General features: G+C 43.7%; 1 protein-coding gene across 2 annotated transcripts in view; it reads right to left on the minus strand.

The window, feature by feature from the left end:
* Window positions 1–563: 563 nt before the first annotated feature.
* LOC142501263 (hexokinase-1) overlaps window positions 564–21,467 on the minus strand; it is a 63,674-nt gene continuing 42,770 nt past the window's right edge. For both annotated transcript variants that reach the window (XM_075610910.1, XM_075610911.1), the window contains exons 8-18: window positions 20,245–20,400; window positions 18,705–18,938; window positions 17,173–17,477; window positions 16,816–16,964; window positions 14,825–14,944; window positions 13,433–13,528; window positions 10,120–10,219; window positions 6,842–7,025; window positions 4,832–4,987; window positions 4,219–4,452; window positions 564–2,212 (exon numbers count right to left, since the gene is read on the minus strand). In XM_075610910.1, the coding sequence (XP_075467025.1) occupies window positions 2,068–2,212; window positions 4,219–4,452; window positions 4,832–4,987; window positions 6,842–7,025; window positions 10,120–10,219; window positions 13,433–13,528; window positions 14,825–14,944; window positions 16,816–16,964; window positions 17,173–17,477; window positions 18,705–18,938; window positions 20,245–20,400 (1,879 nt within the window). In that variant the 3' untranslated portion in view covers window positions 564–2,067. The remainder of the gene's footprint in view (window positions 2,213–4,218; window positions 4,453–4,831; window positions 4,988–6,841; window positions 7,026–10,119; window positions 10,220–13,432; window positions 13,529–14,824; window positions 14,945–16,815; window positions 16,965–17,172; window positions 17,478–18,704; window positions 18,939–20,244; window positions 20,401–21,467) is intronic.

The following is a 21,467-nucleotide window of genomic DNA, read 5'->3' on the forward strand; positions in this document are numbered from 1 at the left end:
GGGAAATAACATGCAAATGAGCACACAAGTGCGGTGTGCTGGGTGATAATGGTGAAAGGCGGGGTTGCAGACTTGCCTAAGACATGCAAATGCGCATACAGTTATATTTCCATTTGCTATATGCTTTGCTGTGGAGGGTTTTTGTCACTTTTTTTACTCACCATAACTTAATTAAACACACGCACACGCGTATGTGTGTATATGTATGTATGTATGCATATATAAAAAATACCAAGACTTAAAAAACATAACTGTTACAAAAATGTTTTACATTTGCATAAAATATTTTCATTTTCCTATCTGAGGAGGTAAAAAACAACTGCTTGATAAACGGTCTTCAAATTAGCAGGAGCAGATGATCCCAGGGTCACTCACAAACCCCTAAAGAACCCTAAGACACACACAGAAGCACAGACGCAACTCAACCGAGCCTTCCCAAATTTCAGGAGTCCCCCGGTCATTCTGGAAAACTTGGGCATAAACTAATTTTTTGTTTAACAATAATTAAAATACGTTTTTTTTTATTTTTTATTTATAAGGAAAAAAAACCCACAAAAAACAAGTAACACATTGGAAAAGTTTATTAAGTTGATAAATAACATTAGTGAATCTATTGTGGCAAACATGTGTCTTTCTGACTCTTGCAGTATTAGTCAGGCATTTTGAACTAATACAGACACTAAAAACTGAAATTCACACCTATCTCAACACATTCAATCACAGTGCAACAAAATATTCATATAAAAAAAAGTGTTCAACTCTTCAGTGCTGGAGGGGGCTTGCAAAGGATTGCAGATCAATAAACATGCCCCACAAGTACTGAATATTGCCGGACATTAAAAATGAAACATACCTGTGGAATCAACACATACTTTTATTAACACAACACTATTCATACAAGCAATGAGAAATACCAGATTTCGGAGGATAGAACAGGGGAGGCCAACTCCAGTCCTCAATGGCCACCAACAAGGTCAGGATTTCAGGATATCCACAGGTGTCTCAATCAAAGACTGAGCCACTGATTGAGAAACCTGTGCTGAAGCAGGGGTATCCTGAAACCCTGATCTGTTGGTAGCTCTAAGGGACTGGAGTTGGCCACTCCCTGGGATAGAAGATTCAAATGTTGCAAAGCACCGGGGCTGCATCTTATCAGATATTGACCACAGTAACAGGTTGTATTTGGATTACAACAACTTCAGGTTGGACAAAACGAAATGTGTACTATTATTCTCACGGTCATTTAATGGCTGGTGGTAACCAATTTTAGTGTATACAGTTACTCCATGAAAGAACAATAAAGCTGGTGAAATGTAATATTACATGGTAGGGTCCTCAAACTGATAACGTATAAAACAAGGGAATCCATTATAAACAGATTACAATTGGGTAGTGTGTTAACTGGGGAGTGATGGAGACAGGAGTCCAGTTATGGCAAATATTCTGAATAACACACTTTCTATTTCCTATGGACTGTACAGACTGGGTGGTACCAGCCTAGTTTACAGAGAGAGACAGAGAAACAGAGAGACACACAGACAGAGAGGGAGAGAAACAGAGAGAGAGAGAAACAGAGAGAGAGAGAAACAGAGAGAGAGAGAAACAGAGAGAGAGAGAAACAGAGAGAGAGAAACAGAGAGAGAGAGAAACAGAGAGAGAGAGAAACAGAGAGAGAGAGAAACAGAGAGAGACACACACACACACACACACACACACACACACACACACACAGAGACACAGACACAGAGTGAGACAGAGACACAGAGTGAGACAGAGAGAGACAGAGACACACAGAGAGAGACAGACAGAGTGTGTGTTACCAGATTAGTTTACAGAATTGTAAACAATTCTAAGGACCAGACAGCTCAGGACTATAATAAATAGTCAGTAATTAATGGGGGTTACACTAATGAGATATAAATAAATGAAAAATACACATAGTTGGAAGAGATCCAAGAATAGCATTGGGTCTCTTCCCACCGTGTGTATTTGTAGTTGACAGAATTACTGCTTGAAATGAAAGTGCTGAAAAAGGCAGGAGAAGAAAAAAGTTAAGATGTACAGATTTTAAGTTTGTTCAGTTTCGCGAAGTCTGCACCCCACGGCGGTGATGAGGGCCGCCCCTTTTCCGCTGCCGTCTTCCGAAAGGAGGAAAGACACGTTGCACTTCGGGGCGAGGTCGATGACGGTTTGGTGCAGGACTCTGGAAAAGCTGCGGGACGGAAAAATGCATTTGTTTAGTTGGGAATTGGGATATTTCATCCATCTCCTAAGCAAATTCCACAGAGATTGAATGAACACTGCACACGTCATCCCCCAACAGGTCAGGTTTTCAGGATATCCCTGCTTCAGCACAGGTGGCTCAAATGATGCTCAGTCTTTGACTGCACCACCTGTGCTAACGCAGGGATATCCTGAAAATCTGACCGTGGCTACGGTGTCACCAAGATTGTCTGCATCGTCATTGGGATACGTTGTGGCTTTCTGTTGGCTGCCAGAGTGAACCCTAACCCTGCAGCCATTTTTCTACCCTTGGAGTGGGGTTGGAGAAGAGCTGCGATACCGCTGTGGATTGCGGCTTTAAGATTTTGTAGTCACATCCTTTTCAACGGAGTAGTGGCAAGTATCCCTAAAACATTGCACATTCCTTTAATGTACCATAAAAGCCCAATGTCCTGAACTACCAGGGGACCTCGTTTCCTTCTTGGTGGTGTTCAACCTGTTGGATTTTTTGATTCTCTCAGTTAGCATTTTGCCAACACATTAACATATTCTACATGCAAGTTTGGGACCAGATTTAATGAGCGGTGCTGGACCCTTTTGACACGTTACAGCCCGTTTACTTAAATGGGCCTTCGGGGCCCGCTATACCCCCTTCATTGTATTAACCTGGGCAGAACTTTAACCTGAAGGAGCTAGACTGGCCAGAGATAATGCAGGGTTTCGCCCTGCTCTGGCAGAGTTATTCCTGTCCGATTCCTGAAGAGATGTTGGGCTGTGGATGCTATGGTTCCATACATGAAAGCAAATCCTAGGGGCCTATTCATTTTACATTGCGAGTATTGCCATGCAAAATAGCCCCGAAAAGGAAATGCCATTTTAAGCATTAAATTATTTTTGAAAATACTTCCTACCACAATAGACCTCCGTTGTATCCATCCTAATTGTTCTTGCGTTATTTGTATTTGACCATACCCCTTTCCCAGTAAAAACATAATTTCCAGCATCGAAACATAAGCCATATTCATGTGTTTCTTTTTCATTGAAGATACTTCTCTTGTAACCGAGTGATGTTGTTTTATGATATCCCAGAACCCTCTTCTCTTCCAGACTATACATGATGAGACTTGAAACCAAGGCCAAGCAAGCCTTGGAAAAAACAAATCGTGTTAAGCTCATTGAATTCCAGGCCTGTGTGTGTGTAACCCTCTCTAAGATAAGAACGCCTCTGCTAAGTCAGGGGTGCACAACTCCAGGCCCCTTCCCCCCCCCCCCATTTCCCAGTCAGTCATGATTTCATGATATCCCTGCTTCAGCACAGATGGCTCAGTCTCTGCTTCAGACTGAGCTTCTGAATGAGCCACCTGTGCTGAAGCTAGGATATCCTGAAAACCTGACCTGTGAGAAGGGGGGTGGGGGGGCTTGCGCACTGGTTGAGCCCCCCTGTGCTGTGTAGTATCTTGCTGCGGATCTCATGCAGTCCCGATTATGATTCAGCAAACGCCCTGAAATTCCTATACGGTCAGGGGAGTGAAACTGGGCAAATATTCTATTACGCAGAAATTTTAGCTCCGTCTCTGCTGCAGGGGCCGGCACTGTTGCTGATGCCAACATTAATTATGCCATTGATTGCTGCTGACATCTAATGCCAGCACCTGATTCTCTTTAACCACTGCACACAATTACTAACACACTAATACACATACAGGCACATTAAAGCTACACATCGATATACAACGACACTGACACACACACACACACACGCGCATGCACGCACACACGCTCAAATACTGTTATAGACAGTTTTTGCTTATATGTGCTAACATTTATCTGTTAATTGTCTTCTAGTTAGCCAGTAAGCCAATGTATAAAACAGAAGAACATAACATTATTAAACAGTAAAGTGAAGCAGAAGTATAGGGGTACACTGCATGAGTGAGACAGAACAAAGCAGGGGTATAGGGGTACACTGCATGAGTGTGACAGAACAAAACTCACTGTGGGTGTAATTTGTACAGAGTCCCATCAACACCAACTGTGATATCCAAATGATCCAAGCCTCTGTTCTCTCGTATTTTATCCACAACAGCTGCCATTCCAGCACCGCACAACTGCCCGGCCCTTCTAGACACAACACCGCAAACCTCCTTTACGATGATACTGTCATCACAGGTGCTGTTTAGACCCAGTTGCTGGAGGATTGCTCGTACTTGAAGCAAAGCTAATCTGTCACTGCAAGAAAAGGCAAAACATGTGTTAACACTATATATATCGCCATTTTTTAAAATAATTTTATAACTTTATTTTTAAGGAAAGATACACGAGAAATATACAGCATAATCTGCCATCTACTAGCAATTCCTTGCAAGAAAAGTCACTCACACGGGATACTGTTTCTTCTAAAATAATGAAAAACCAACAAAAACGTTACATAAAGTAGCAAGTTTACATAAAACGACATAATACACACACACACACACACACACACACACACACACACACACACACACACACACACACACACACACACACACACACACACACACACACACAACTGGACAAAACCTAAATAAATACATTGGAGCTACGATGAAGACTTCCTTGTACATACCTCTCAATTTGTGAAAGAAATTTGGTCTCAAAGATGCCTCTGGTTTTTAAAGCCTCGGATATCTGACCTCGGAACAGAAATCCTCTTTTCGTGAAGTCCATTAAAATGTTGCGGACAATTTCTCCTAAATACATGCCGCTGATCATTTTCTCGTACCTGCAAGCACACAGCGCCAGGCGGTTATTATACGTGAGGTTCACATATGTTCTGCATCTAATGAAGGACACGTGGATGAGACCTTGGATGTTTTAGGACAGCGGTGGCCAACTCCAGTCCTCAAGAGCCACTAACAGGACAGGTATTAGGGATATCCCTGCTTCACAATGTGTAAGTGTCTACTGCCGTGCACTCAGTGAGCTGGCAGAGTCTTATCTTTTATACTTGCTTGTGATTGGGGGGAGATCTATGATCCGAAGTTCATGGCTGTAGCACTTAGGTCAGATCCTGGAGGTAAGGTAAAGTCGTCTTTCCTCCAGATTTGAACCTCCAATTCAGTAGTGCAGGTAATGGCCGTGGCAGCAATGTGTGCGGCGTCTCGCTCGTGACGGCGATAGGGATCTCCCGGAACCCTCTCGATCGTGTGCCTCCTGGACAGCAAGGCTGGAGTAGACAAAAGGAACGGAAAAATCTGGAGCAACGACGAGACCCACAGCTAAAAAAAAAATAATAAATCGAATGGCGCCCGGCTAAGTGAAAAATCACAAAACGGCTTTATTAGGACATACAAAGAACGGCAATCTCCAAGAAAAACCTCCAACACGTTTCACGACTAAGAGGCGCTTTCTCTCCTTGAGAAACGGGTGGAGGTTATCATGGATGATTGCCGTCCTTTCTTTGTATGCCCTAATAAAGCCGATTTGTGATTTTACACTTACCTGGGCGCCATTCGATTTTTGAAGCGGTGGGTCTCGTTGCTCTGGATTTTTCCGTTCCGTTGTCATATCCCTGCTTCAGGACAGGTGGCTCAGTCATAACATGAATTAGAAGACATAGGCTAAAGGGTGCTGAGCCACCTATGCTGAAGCCTGTGCCAACGTAACACGGAGTGAAGCCTGTGCCAACGTAACACGGAGTAAAGCCTGTGCCAACGTAACACGGAGTAAAGCCTGTGCCAACGTAACACGGAGTGAAGCCTGTGCCAACGTAACACGGAGTGAGGCCTGTGCCAACGTAACACGGAGTGAAGCCTGTGCTAAGGTAACACGGAGTGAGGCCTGTGCTAAGGTAACACGGAGTGAGGCCTGTGCTAAGGTAACACGGAGTGAGGCCTGTGCTAAGGTAACACGGAATGAGGCCTGTGCTAACGTAACACGGAGTGAGGCCTGTGCTAACGTAAAACGGAGTGAAGCCTGTGCTAACGTAACACGGAGTGAGGCCTGTGCTAACGTAACACGGAGTGAAGCCTGTGCTAACGTAACACGGAGTGAGGCCTGTGCTAACGTAACACGGAGTGAAGCCTGTGCTAACGTAACACGGAGTGAGGCCTGTGCTAACGTAACACGGAGTGAAGCCTGTGCCAATGAGATAAGCAATGCCTATTGTTTTTGCATAGCACTACCGTGTGCATTTGCATTAAACCACAGGGGGCAAAAAGTCTGTTACGCTCTTTGGTTCTGGGCCTAAATGCGCTCTAGTGCAAACACACAAAGGTGGACATTCATTAAACGAGATAGTGTTGATCGGGAAGTCAAAGTACAGAAACGCCTATTGACATGAATAGTTCCCTGATCGGCAATCTCCCAGATTAACGAATAACCCCCTAAAATATTTAGGCAGTAAAAGGGGACATATGAAAGACACAGATCATTTGTTGCATCCCATGTGTTAGTCACATAACTTCTCCATAACTCAAAATTGTAAGATGACACACAAGGCAAAATTGGTACCTTGACACATTGATAGTAAAAAACTCAAGATGAAAATACCTTTCTTTGCATCAATTCTGTTCCAAATGCACCTTAATACAACACCACCCCCCTCCCCACCCCCGCGACTCCATAAGAAATGTACCTTTGCTTTCCTGAATTTAATGACAATTCATCAACAGCCTTGTCATAAACTGTCCGAACATCGTCCAGACATCCGTTGTCCCCAAACGCTCCCCATTCCATATTAACACACATTCTCCCTTGGTCTCCATCTACCATTTCGATGTTCTTCATCTCTTCCATGTAGCACGCGTTGCTACCAGTGCCTGAAATAATGCAAGAGGTGGACAACATGACCCAGTACACTGGCCTCAACAACACTCTAGTTTGGGGGCCTTCAGTTAGAGGCAGCAGTAACACTTAAGACCCTTTTCTATATGCTGCGAAGTCATGTCCTGGTGCTGGAGAAGATGTCAGATCCATTCACATGAATGGGACGAAAATCTTCTTCAGAGTGGGGAAAGCGGCATCACAGCACACGGAATAAATTCTTATGTTCAGGTAAAAAGACGTCTGCTAAAATAGACCGCAAATTCTAGATTAAATACTTGATTGTGATCATTTATGTTCAAAACAAGTTCCCCTATTTCAGTGGTTCTCAAACCTCTTCTTGGGGACCACTGGCCGCACCAGGTTTAGGAAACCCAAATGGAAGTCTTCAGAACCACGGCCCTATTCAATATGGTGAGAAATGGGCTTACATAATGCATCACTAATCATGTTTTCCCACACTTCTCACTACACTCAATAGGGACCAATGAGCTAATCCAGGCTACTGATGGAACACGCAATTACACCCCATACACATTGCAGAGTAATTACAGTATGTACAGGCATACCCCGCATTAACGTACGCAATGGGACCGGAGCATGTATGTAAAGCGAAAATGTACTTAAAGTGAAGCGCTATCTTTTTCCCACTTATCGATGCATGTACTGTACTGCAATCGTCATATACGTGCATAACTGATGTAAATAACGCATGTGTAACAGGCTCTATAGTCTTCCCGCTTGCGCACAGCTTCGGTACAGGTAGGGAGCCAGTATTGCTGTTCAGGACGTACAGACTGGCGCATGCGTGAGCTGCCGTTTGCCTATTGAGCGAGATGTACTTACTCGCGAGTGTACTTAAAGTGAGTGTCCTTAAACCGGGGTATGCCGGTATGTATGTCTTTATTTATATAGCACCATTAATGTACATGGCGCTTCACAGCAGTAATACACGTGACAATCATATAAATAACAAATAATACAAATAACATTCATGGGAATAAGTGCATCAGACATAAAAGTAACATTGTGGAAGAGGAGTCCCTGCTCCGAAGAGCTTACAATCCAATTGGTAGGGAGAACATACAGAGACAGGAGGAGGGCATTCTGGTAAGTGCGCCTGCAGTATTACACTTGGTATTGTTTACTTGATTTCAGGATTGAATGTTCAAATCGCAGAGTTTTCCTTTCCTTGGGTATTCACGCGACAAAATGGACAGTCAGAATGGTTCTTATTTGCCTTCTATGTTTCAGCGAAAGGCTGGTTTGCAGGCCTGTCTGAGACATGTGAATGTGCGCACAAGGGGGATTTTTATTTATGGTTAAGCAGAATTTTGGAAATTAGGGCAGATGGACAGAAAATGTTTTGAGTACTTGCGTTTCTAAAGTTCATTTATGTTTCCCTGTGAGATCTGTATGTGGCTAGAATGATAGTTGAACATACATAGAATGTTTTCACTGAATCTTACAATATGTGCCACAGTTATTTGCATGTTACTACCCACAATCCTTATTTGTGCCTTAACAACTGTACAATATGTGACAATAGGGTGTAGGGAGCAGGTTTGGAGACCCGTGGAAAAGATGAAGATGGACTCACTGATTCTCTATATTTGCCGTTCCATGCACAATGCAGGGAACCTGTAACTCTTTACCCACAAAAAACGTAACTGTGTCTGGATTATAACCACCCCCAGTTTAATAATTGTCAAACAGTGGCCACACAATCTAGATATGGCGTCCAAAAGGATTTTTACAGTTGTTCAGTTGTTTTTAAGTGGGTCCAGTGATTTCAGTACTACATTATCTTCCTGTTACCCACCTCCTAAAGGGTTACTAGTAGGTTAGTGTACGTGGAACACCACCCTTTGTTGCCATGGGAATTCTGATATCATGGGAGAGTATTTATGCTAGGACGGTTCTAGAGAGCTAGGTTCCCGGAGGACCTAGGAGAGGAGCCCCGGGGAGAGGAAATGGGGATAAATCCAAAAAGTAGTAGAACAGACCAGGTCCCCCCCTTTTATTATGTTTTAGATAAGGACAGTGCCTTTACATTTGGATCCCAGAAGAGGGCTAATGGAGTCTAGCAGGTCCCACAAAGGGGAAAGCGGCACGCCAAAGAAAGCCCCAGAAAGAGGGCTCCTGTGTGTCAGCTTTACCCGTGGATCCACATGAATATTCGTCTCAGTCTGTATGGAAGTGGCAGTTCCCAAAACAGACCAAAAAGGTATTGTAACTTGCAAAGGACCTGCCGGGAGCCTCGTAATGGGCCTAGTGTAACCGGCTAATGCAGATGATTATTCCGAAGGAACAAAGGGGGGCCGGGTCCACAGCAGAAGAGTAACAAAGTCAACACACCTCCAGTCGAGTGTTAAGAGTGGGCACTTACAGAAGCAAAGTACTCATGGATAAAACACTAGATAAATGGTACAACATTGTCGCATGTATGTGGGGACATGAATAAAAGACTGATGTTGTACTACAAAAATTCCTGGTGCCCATTATTTTCACCCTTGCTACATCATCGCCCAGCCTCCCGAATCCAGCACCCCGAGTCAAGGTAATCCATGTTGAGTAGCCAAACATTATGCACCGATTATGAACTAGGGTTACAATAGGTTTAGCCGTTTACGCTATAACATATAGTAGGCAACTTTTCTAGGGAATCCATGTAATGAATGGATAGAAAGTTAAAGACTAAACACCCACTAAGCACATTTCACTACCCAGAATCCTCGTCTGCAGCTTAACTACTGCATGACATGTAGTGGGGGTGTACTGTATGAAGCAGGTTTGGGGACCTGAGAGACATGTAGATACCCATGTGGGTTCTCTATCTTTGCAACAGCTATTGTAATATACTACACAAGTTATTGTGACAGTGTATCCTTGCATATCCCATTGAAATCCATAGAATAATTAATTTTACTGTCATTTTTATACTCTGATCAATGGACTATTATGCATAAATTTACTGAATCATAAATTTGACAAAGCAGATTTTTTCAAGGAGCAAATAAAACTGAAAATGTTAAGTGTTCTAGGTTTCTGAAAATAACAATGAAGTGATAGAACGCCTTTAATACTTACCCACAATGAGACCAATTTCACAGTTTGGATCTTCATATGCGCAGGTCATCATCGTTCCAACTGTGTCATTCACTATGGCCACCACATCCAAGTCAAACTCCTTAAAAAGGTGATGTCAAGAATAAAAAGGTCACTAATGTCATTTGATGTCAATTGTATGTGCACAAATACTTAGAAATATACAGTGGAAGAAACCATTGCAATGCTCGTATCCTGTATCGTACAGTACAAGGGCAGAGTACGGAATATATATTCCTTCTTCACATAAGATATAACCAATTTTTTTTTTTAAACTGTGAAATGGGGAAGTAAAATATGTTATAGTGAAGGTGCATCTTTCACACCTATCTTAATTATGTAATGGGCCATATTTACTGGTTGGTGCCAAGTAGTAAGACACAATGGTCCGTAAGATGCCTTAACCCTTTCCGGTCGAATGTCGGAGTATATCCGACACTAATATTTGCCACTTGCGGTCCAATGCCGGACCGGGTGGAGGGAGGAAAGCTGTGGAGTGTGGAGGGAGGAGGAAGGAAAGCTGTGGAGTGTGGAGGGAGGAGGAAGGAAAGCTGTGGAGTGTGGAGGGAGGAGGAAGGAAAGCTGTGGAGTGTGGAGGGAGGAGGAAGGAAAGCTGTGGAGTGTGGAGGGAGGAGGAAGGAAAGCTGTGGAGTGTGGAGGGAGGAGGAAGGAAAGCTGTGGAGTGTGGAGTGAGGCGCCCGCAGCACATCCCCCGCATTCTCCTTGCACCGCACTGATGCGTCCCCACTACGTCGATGCGTCCCCCCTACGTCGATCTGTCACCCCCCCTGCGCCGATCCGTCCCCCGCCCGCCCCTGTGCCGATCCGTCCCCCCCGTGCCGATCCGTCCTCCCCCTCTGCGCCGATTCGTCCCCCCATCCCGTCCCCCCATGCGCCGATCCGTCACCCCGCTCCGATCCGTCCCCCCCCTGCGCCGATCCGTCCCCCCCCTGCGCCGATCCGTCCCCCCCGCTCCGATCCGTCCCTCCCTGCACCGATCCGTCCCGTCCCCCCCCCCGCACCGATCCGTCCCGCCCCCCCTGCGCCGATCCGTCCCCCCCACGCGCCGATCCGTCCACTCCCAAAGCCCTGCGCCGCTCCGCCCACCCCCAACGCCCTGCGCCGCTCCGCCCACCCCCAAAGCCCTGCACCGCTCCGCCCACCCCCAAAGCCCTGCGCCGATCTGACCACCCCCCCAGCCCTGCGCCGATCTGACCACCCCCCAGCCCTGCGCCGATCTGACCACCCCCCCAGCCCTGCGCCGATCTGACCACCCCCCCAGCCCTGCGCCGATCTGACCACCCCTCCAACTCTGCGCCGACCCCCCCTAGCAGCTAACACTGGAGGAAGGGAGGAAGGGGAGTAGGGGGTTGTGAGTGTGGTGTGTGCAGTGAGTGTGCTGTGTGTGCAGTGAGTGTGCTGTGTGTGCAGTGAGTGTGCCGTGTGTGCAGTGAGTGTGCCGTGAGTGTGCCGTGAGTGTGCCGTGTGTGTGCTGTGTGTGTGTGTGTGTGTGTGTGCAGTGAGTGTGCTGTGTGAGTGTGTGAGTGTGTGTGTGTGTGTGTATGTGTGTGTGAGTGCAGTGTGAGTGCAGTGTGAGTGTAGTGTGAGTGAGTGCGTACAGTGTGTGTGCAGTTAGTGCAGTGAGTAGTGTGCGCAGCGAGTAGTGCACGTAGCGAGTGTAGTGCGCGCAGCGAGTGTAGTGTGCGCAGCGAGTGGTGTGCACAGCGAGTGTAGTGTGCGCAGCGAGTGTAGTGTGCGCAGCGAGTGTAGTGTGCGCAGCGAGTGTAGTGTGCGCAGCGAGCGCAGTGAGTGTAGTGTGCGCAGCGAGTGTAGTGTGCGCAGCGAGTGTAGTGTGCGAAGTGTGGGCAGTGAGTAGCACACGCAGTGAGTGTCGTGTGGGCAGTGAGTGTAGTGTGTACAGTGTGCTGTGGGTGTGCGCTGAGAGTGTGTGCAAAAAAAACCAAAAAAAGCTGTATGTGTTTTTTCCCCTGAAAATTAAATTAGACCTACTGGCGCACTTAATGAAAATTAATTGGACCGCAAAGGGTTAAGCTTTAACATAGTTTAGTAAATATTGCCCACCGTGCATCTAAGAAGTGAAAAACTCCCCTTTTCATGCACATGGGGTGTTTTTACTAAAAGTTTCCTGACTGAAAAAAAAACAGGTTCTAACTCCGTGATTTCCAACCTTTTTTGGTCAAGGAACCCTATAAGTATATTGTGAAATTCAGCGGAACCCCAACCCACTTTTAAAGCGTGTCTAAGATCAGATGCATTGTAAGGAACCCCAACCCTCTCTAATAGCCCGTCTGAGATCAGATACATTGTAAATCCTTCTGTATGTCGTACGATTTTCAAATGAACGGAAAAAACCACAGAACCCTTTAGGGAAGCCCAAGAAACCCAAGTTTTCATGGGAACCTCAGTTGAAAAACACTAGTATAACCAGCGCAAAACACAGCACCATATTTATCAAAGAGGATCCTATTCAAAACATTTGGAATTCTTGGGCTTATAGGAAGCAGCGAGAACCACAACCCCTAGGTGGAGCCCAGCTGAACTGGAATCGTCTGATGGCAACCCCCTCCCCGCCCCCCCCTTCCTACCTCCCCCCCCCCTGGTGTAGTATGTCGGTACGTCTTGTTGGTCTGTTAGTATCCCCAGTATGTCTTTTGTGAGTATAATTATAATATGAGTTGTTGTGGATACATTTGTATAAGACAATGGGTTGGAAGAAAATGTGATTATTGTACCATGCACTCAACAAAAATAAAAAAAACTTTTGGTTGAAAAAAAAAAACATTTGTAATTTTACCTCTGATAAATCTGGAATAATTCTTTTGCAGCCAGGGGATTTTAGTAAATAACTCCTTTTGCAACAGCTGGTATTGCCAACCTTGGTATACAAGTCTCTTCTAAACCACAATTGTAGTAGTCAGATATTGAATACCAATATTATGCACACATATCTTGCCTCATGCCACAAAATATATGCATCATATAATTTTACTCACACGGGAGCAACAATTCTAGCAAGTAATAAAATATTGCTAAAGAGCATTGTGCCTTGTTCGCGTAAAAAAAACAATGCCTACAAACTACAGATGATTGTACTAATCAGAAGAATAAATATACATAATAATGATAGAATTGCATATATAAGAAAGACCTCAGCATTGAAGTCATACGATGTAGCAAGATCAGATATAATTAAAGACATACAATAAATGATTCAATGACGAGCACTTCGGTAATAAGAAAAGAACATGAGACATATTTCCAAAACATACCGCACCTCTCGTCTTTTAATCCCTTCCCGTAAAAGATTAACAACGTCTTCTCCTTCACAGTCTGTAGACTTGAAGCCTTTGGTCCAGGTTAGAAGAATACCCTAAAAATGAAATCATGTCCTGGTTTTATTATTACTAAATCAACAGATGCTTATTTAGTATGGAGCACCTCAAGTAACGAAAGTTTGTATACGAGATATCAATTTGCAGTAGGGTAATTCTTGCTGGCTTATCTACTGCAGATCCTTCCATAAACCTTCACGGAAGTAGGCAGGGTGAGATTAATGGTTTGTATGGAATACGCTTTGTATGCAAACATTGGGTGTTTAAAGGCATTAAAACAACACTTGATTGAGATGCTAATTAATTTAAATTTTTGAATATTTAATTTCATCGCAGCGGTAAGAACACGACCTTTGAAGTGGGTGATACTGGTTTGAAGCCTAGTGTCGGCTCTCTTTTTGACCTTGAGCAAGTCACGGAGACGCATATTTACTAAGCGGTGCTTTGCCGTAGGACCCTTGTGCCAGAAGAGTACTTACCGGCCAAGCCCTCGGGCACCAACCTCCGAGGCAGGGACTCATTGTGGCTACAACATTCTATGCACTCTTATTGTGCTGTACATGATGGGGAGATGTATTAACAGCAAGAAAGTGCAAATAGAAGGAGGCATTGGTGCAGCCCCATTTTCTACTAGTGTTTGCATCATATGTAAATAAGTTTCCTATTTAGGCACAGCCAGTATAACCAGCCTCACACTGATGAGACCACGAAGGTTGAAACAGCCGCCTGTGAGTAGATTTACCGACTTTGCACTTCTTTAACCCAGGCTGTGCTGAAATGCTGTGTAATACGGCAGGCATAAGCTTAGAGGGTTCCATGTTAAAATGGACAAAAAGGGACAAACGGTGTGCTCATTTGCATGTCATTACCCAGAATTCCTGGCTGCAGTGTAAACATTGTTTGCCAAGAGATAATGGGGAAAGGCAGCTTAGCAAACGTGTCAGACATGCAAATGTGCTCGGAAGTGGTACTTTTATTTGATGTACACTGTACGGTGGAGTCACTTGACTCACCAGATCTCCGTTTGTGTCTACGTCTGATTCAAAGTGTTACCCAGAAAAGTTTACACCATTACAGACGGTGGATTTTGACGCAAATGCAAATTGTAATGGTGATATGCTGGGGCATAAAAACGAAAATCGGATACATCTCACTCAAAGAAATGCCCCAGATCTGCCCAGACACACAAACTGCTATTCAACGTGCTTTGAAGATATTTCTTCGGGCTGGAGAAGATTTCAGCACCAATCGAATGAATGTGACCAAGCAGTGGACAGGGCCTTCAGAGGACATTAAGGACCATGGACTCCAGGTAGAGTCGAGGCAGGACTTACCGCATCCAAGCTGGTCTGCTTGCATGGGAAGGAAAACGTGAAACCAAGTGGAAGTTTTGCTCCTTTAATGCCCATGTAATCCAGGAAATCAGAAATACAGTGAACAATGTGATCGAAAAGCTGAAAAAGAAAACAAAACGAGTGTAAGAGTCAAAACTGCCCATGTGGTCCATGAGATCAGGTATCCTGCTTTTGACAGAGCCACGCTATCAATGTAAATGAGAGACAACGCTGTAGGATTCATGGCATGCCGGATAGATCCTACTGGTGGGGTTATATTTGAATGGTTTGATAAAAACACAATAGAGCCGTGCAAGATATTACATGCTCATTTTAATTTACATCTGCTTAATCCGTCCCCTCCTTCTGCCCCAATTTCATATTTTATATTATTATGTATTCCATGCTGTTTCTTATTCAATGTTTCCCTTTCTTTTTTTGTAACCCCATAACGATTTAGCAAAATAAAAAATTAATGGAAAAAAACAAAAACAAAAACACGGGTATCCCGTCTCCAGATATGGCCATGCTGCTAGTATCCATCTATGGACACTCAATGGGTAGATGTAGTCCTCTATTAATGCTATTAATCCCAGACCACCATCATTTATTTCTTTATACCCTCACGGTTACACTTTCTTTTTAAAGGAGAAATCCAAGCCTTTTCTGTTATTTTTGTTTTTTTACACAGTATTGAAGCAGGCGGTTTCCGGGGCTGAACCACGTTCATTTCATGTTCAGTGACCCTCTGCTTCCAGGGATACTTACCTCTCTGTATGGGGCGCCGGTATCTTGGCACAGTTTAAAGCTCCCAACATCACGTGGGCCAATAGGAAGCTCAACCGGATGACATCAAGGCTTCCTATTGGCCCGCAGGACACGGGAACTTTGAAAAGCCGCCATTACATGAACCCAGCTAGCCAAGCGGCTACCGGCACTCCCTATGGAAGTATCTCCGGAAGCAGGCGGTCCCCGGAGCTGAAATTAATGGGGTTCAGCTCCGTCGACCCCCTGCTTCAAACCAATGTCAAAAATGTAAATAATAACAACAAATAAGAAAACTGCCTGGATTGCAGCTTTAGAGGTGTAACCCCTCCTAGGACTACATTGTAAAAATGAGCGACATGTTTAAATCTGGGTATTTTAAAATCTTTTTTTTATTTTTTTAAAGTTAGTTTATAAACAGTCAGACGAGACTTGGGAGGGTACTGATTTGCTCGGGCTGCTGCCTGTGGTCTGTGTGTTCAACAAGAGTTTGCACAGGCAGATCCCCCACTCTCCTGCTCCTTATTGGATAAGGGTAAAGAAAACACTTGATTGACAAACACTTCCCCCATTCAGAAGCCCCCCAAGTAATGCATTTTGTAATTCATTTTCAGAAAAACATAAATTAGCCAAAATCTTAGCTTTTAGCGTGGTTAGATTAGTCTAAAAGGTAACCAATGACATTATTAAATTGTTTACAAAAAGGTTGTTTGGCTGGCCACGTGGAACTGCACTCTTTAAAGAATAGAATATACAGTATTTGTTTAAAAAAAAAAAAAGAAGATTGTTTTCTTTTTCTAAGGAGTAACTGCTGAATTATTCTTTGTAAAATGAGCATCGTCCATTGAAAGACTGACATTTTTCTTGAAATCAGATACTGTACCAATACTATTTATAAAGGTACTAACAATGTATATGGAGAAGGAGTGGCTCTGAGTAAAGACACTGACTCGCACAGAGTTGAAGCAGGGGAACCTGGTTCAATTCCTGGTGTCGGCTCCTTGTGACATTGGGCAAGTCACTTGATCTCCCTGTGCCTCAGGCACCAAAAAATAGATTGCAAGCTCCATGGGGCAGGGACCTGCAAAATGTCTCTGTAAAGCGCTATGTAAAACTAGCAGCGCTATACAAGAACATGCTATTATTATATTACTACATCCACCGTATTTAGCCGTAAAGATCTCTATTCAAAAATCAATAGTAAAAAAACAAAAATGTGGATTAACCTCTTCCCCGGTTCCCTGCATGACATCTGTAGGGATAGCGTAGATTTTATTATGCATTTCCACCGTTCTTTTTTTACCGCTCCGAATCTTGACGAGCAACACTCGAAAGTTCGTCCCTCCGAGGTCCAGAGCCAGAAAATCGCCATTTTCTGCATAATGTTTAAAAAATAAAAAAATAAAATGGAAAAAAAAAAAAAAAGTTATCAAAATGAACTTAATGGCACTGCCATATTTAATGCTAAATGCAAGAGATTAACATCTTAAAAAGGTCAGACAAGGTTTAATCAATCATTTTTTTCGACTCCTGCCTCCATAGTAAGTAATGCTTTGGAGAGTGTTCGCGATGATTAAAATTACCTGTTCCATCCGGTGTGCTGCGCACGAACGTTGGCAGCATTTTAACTTTTGCGCTTTCGTGAGTCTTTTTCTTGAGCCCGCTCTCGATCTCGACCCGCATTCTTTTCTTCACCTCCAATAACTGTTCGTGAGTAAGCGTGAACTCCTCTAAGGTTTCGTCGATCTGCCTCCGCTGCTCGGCCAGCCTATAAGCCACCGCGGTCACCATGGCGGCACCTTTGCCGCTGCCGCTCTCCGACACCAGAAATCGCACGTCCGAGTCGGGGACTAAACGCCTTACAGTTTTATGCAAGCGCCTGGAATATCTGTACAAAAAGGCAATGAAAAATTATAATGGGCAAGGATTCAATGATCAATGTCAATTTCACTGCAAGACACTGATACAGAAGGGGAAGACAATCTGATTCAATAATGTAATTAGCATTCAATACAATTCTTGACAGTGGCTACTTATTGGTACACTATAAAAGAGTAAAATGCTCATTTAATCAGAAAAAAACATGGCGTAATTGTTATTTATTTTATTACAAGGATTGAAGCAGGGGGTCTTTGGAGCTGAACTGCGCAAATTTGCCTTCCGGGGACCCCCTGCTTCCCGAGGTACTTACCTCCGTAGGGGCTTCCAGTATGTGCAGCAAGGGAACTTGTGTACCTAATGAAATGGCGGCATTTAAATGTCCTGCGTCATATGGCCAATAGTAAGCTGTGACGTTGACCATTGGGGCCTACTATTGTCCCGCGTGACCTGGACATTTAAACCCCCTAGAGATACCGGCACCCCCTGCGGAGTTAAGTATCTCAGGGAGCAGGGGGTCCTCGGGGCTGAAATTCACACAGTTCAGCTCTGGAGACCCTCTACTTCAATCCTGTAATAATAAAACAAATGTAAATAAATAAATCTTGCAATGCTCCAAGTTTTGCTTTATTAATGCTCTGGCTAATTTAAAGGACTCAGGTGAGCCGTGGTCCTTTTATCCCTTCAATCACCTTGATGATGGTCTCTGAATATGACAAAAAGGTCACCATGCCTGTGGCCCTTATGACATTCAGAGAAGGTCATGGCATTTTTGCTTATTTTTGGGGAACATCATGAAAGGCAGTGAACGCGGTCTGATCAGGGCGAGTGTAACGACCTACAGAAAAGAGCTTCGCGCCTCTGGACAGTAAATTGCCTATTGTGGGGGTAAATTGCTAGAACAAGAATGAATGCAGCCATGTGACATTAAGAACTGGGGCAAATGTGAGAAACTCAGACTGTACGCTCCCCGGGGCAGGGATTCCTCTGCCATCAGGCGCTCGTATGTTTGATGCACTTGCTGAATATATTTATGTTGTGATATAATGTAAGATGCATATACATACATGTACATCGTCACTGAAAGGGTAGATACCTGGTTAGAAGCAAAAACAGTTACATGTTTGAGATAGACACAAGGAAAGAGATTGGAGTCTTGAGATGGTGAAAATCTGTAACGCTGACCCACAGATTTCTTAAAGTAGACACACAAACCGACATGAATATGAGATCTTACTGCGGATGCATCTTGTACAGCGACCCATCAATGCCCACTGTGGTGCGCAGCCTGGGGACGCCTTTGTTGTCCCGGAGACGTAGAAGGATGCCGCCCAGTGTCGCGGCAATCAGATTAGCGGAGCGGAAGGAGACAATGGTACACACGTGTTGTACAGCAATGCAATCTTCGTGGGATGGTTCTACCCCCAGTCTGGTCAGTATGTCTTTGGCTTTACTTAAACCTTCTTTACTCCTGCAAGCACAATAGGCTCACTTTTACTTCCAAGCTTTGTTGTTGTGTACATAAAATAATTTTCCAAGCATAAAAGTAAAACCAATAACAGATATAAATGTGTATACATAAATTGTACATAAAAGGTAACAGGGTCAACCCAAGCAGTATAGCCAGTGATCAGTGTAAGTTAGAAGGGGTAGTTAAGGGTTTCTTGATTTGGTTTGTTTAAAAAATAAATCAATAGACCCTTTTTCTAAGGCAGAGATGGGTTATATGACGTATGAGGTCTGTATTAACCTTTCTAATTCTCTCCCTGCTCACCGATTTTTTATTTTATATTAAAGTAGCAATCCTGCCCAATTCTTTTTTTTATTCTTAATATAACTGAACTTGGGGGAGGGTGGGGAAAGAGGGGCATTAGAGCTGTTCCATGGTCCCCCAACCTCTGGGGACCGCTTGGTATCCAAAATATTTGCAGTTTTGTTCTGTGTGCCGGTTTTGACACAAATATATAAATATGACAATTGAGCAACAGACAGACAAAAGTTGCAACATCCTCCCCCGGTGACGTTCCAGCTTTCTATTGGTTAGTGGAGCAAGCCCTGTAAAAACTGCTCGTTGCATCAGAAGTGGGGGACCCCATACATCTGGGGACCGTGAATCCACTCCAGGGAACCTCTGGGTTCAGATAGGTAAAACAAAAAACCTGCACAAAAATAGGCCCTAATGTAAATTGACGTGCCTGCTAAGCCCCTATCACTTAGTGATATTAATACACCTTAAATAACCTGGTCTGAGATTAGTATGATAACCAAGACATTTTCTTCTGATATGATCTTTTGTGGTTTGTATATTTGTTGGAGATGGAAAAATGACAGCAGCAGGATGCCATGTTAACTCTAATGGAGGCATCGGGACTTTTAAACTAAAAAAATAAAATAACAGCTAGGAAAATACAGTATAATAAAAATCAGGTTGGTAATCTATTTTAAAAGGCATCACATGGTGATCACCTTCAAAAAAATAGATGATATTGGGGTGGCTGGGGGCGAAGACAGCACCCTTTCAAGTAAATATGGAAAGGGTTTACAACTAAGCCCCCCCCCCCCAAATTACAGGTTGTAGCCCAACAAATATTATTCTTTACTTGTATAGCACTGAGCATGTACTCAGCGCTGCACAAAAATCAATTACACATTGACTGAACAATACAATGTCAATATAATTGGGAGTGAGAGAGTAAATATGGAACAAGGATGTGAAAAATAAGCTTTTAACATTTATAGCAATAGTTATATGAAATGTTGGGGAAAAAATCACTTACTTTTCAATGGCAGAGACATGCTTCGTGTCAAACTTTCCTCTGGTTAACAGTTCTGGAGTAATTCTCCCTTCAAAAAGAAGTCCTTCTTTGGCCATTTTTACCAAAATAAGCCTGACCAGTTCCCCCATGTACATCCCGCTGACCATCTTTTCAAACCTGTAAAGAGGAATGGTAAAGTCTGCTACAGTTCACAACCTAAAGACCATTTCCTTTTGACGCTTTGTGCCATTTTAGTCCTGCAACTGCGTCGAATGTAAGAAGCTTGTAACTGGAGTTTGAGACTTCATGCAAATAGTCAAACAGTGTATACCATCACCGACCTCAGCAGATGCCTTGGAGGCTAGGATAAGGGGGACAGAAAGACATAGGGAACTGGATCGTGTGTGGCGGTTTGCCATTTTCGCACTGACAATCGGAGGGGTTTCATGACGCACAGATTATAATGAGTATCAAACTCTGCGTCAAATAAACCAGAGAAATTAAGATTTAATTGTTTTTTTGGGTATGTGTCATTGAGCTGCATTCTACCAACCAGAGAAATTAAGATTTAATTGGCTTTTGGGGTATGTTTGTGAGCTGATTCCTATCAATTGAGAGAGAAATTATAATCTAATTAACTATTTTGTAAGTCTGAGCTGATTAGACAAACCCCTCCCTTAAGTGTTAGTCAAATGCATGTGAATAGGGTACTTAAGTCACTGTAGCATGGCTGTTAGCCATATGGCTGTGTAACATCAAAAGTGTCTACAAGAGTTCATTTTGGAGTTGAAATTGGAGGAAGATCTGGACTCTGCATTACAACGTTGCCACTGTGAGACATTAACTTTTAACATCTGTGATTTATTTGTACACTTTTATCCTCTAGTACCTGGAAACTCTCTCGTCCTGCATCTCACTATGCCCCCCCCCCCTATTTCTTTTTCTGTTTCCTCACTCCTTTGTGAGCATTTCTGTTCTCTACAACATCCCCACTCCACCATTATTTATTCACCTCTCTCCCAACAACTTCTTTACCCCTCAATAAAAAACACCCACACAAATCCTCTATTCACACCCTCTATCTACTCCTTCCTGCTGCTGGGGATCTTCCCTAAGCCTGAAGCCAGACATACACACCTGATCTCACTCATGCCTCTCCCTGCCACCTCTTCCCCTGTAAATGGTGTTAATCTTTTCATTTAACACTGACCTTCCTTAAAATTTACCCCACCAATCAAGCATCC

This window comes from Ascaphus truei, chromosome 8, assembly GCF_040206685.1.
Source record: "Ascaphus truei isolate aAscTru1 chromosome 8, aAscTru1.hap1, whole genome shotgun sequence".
In the NCBI taxonomy this organism is placed as follows: domain Eukaryota; kingdom Metazoa; phylum Chordata; class Amphibia; order Anura; family Ascaphidae; genus Ascaphus; species Ascaphus truei.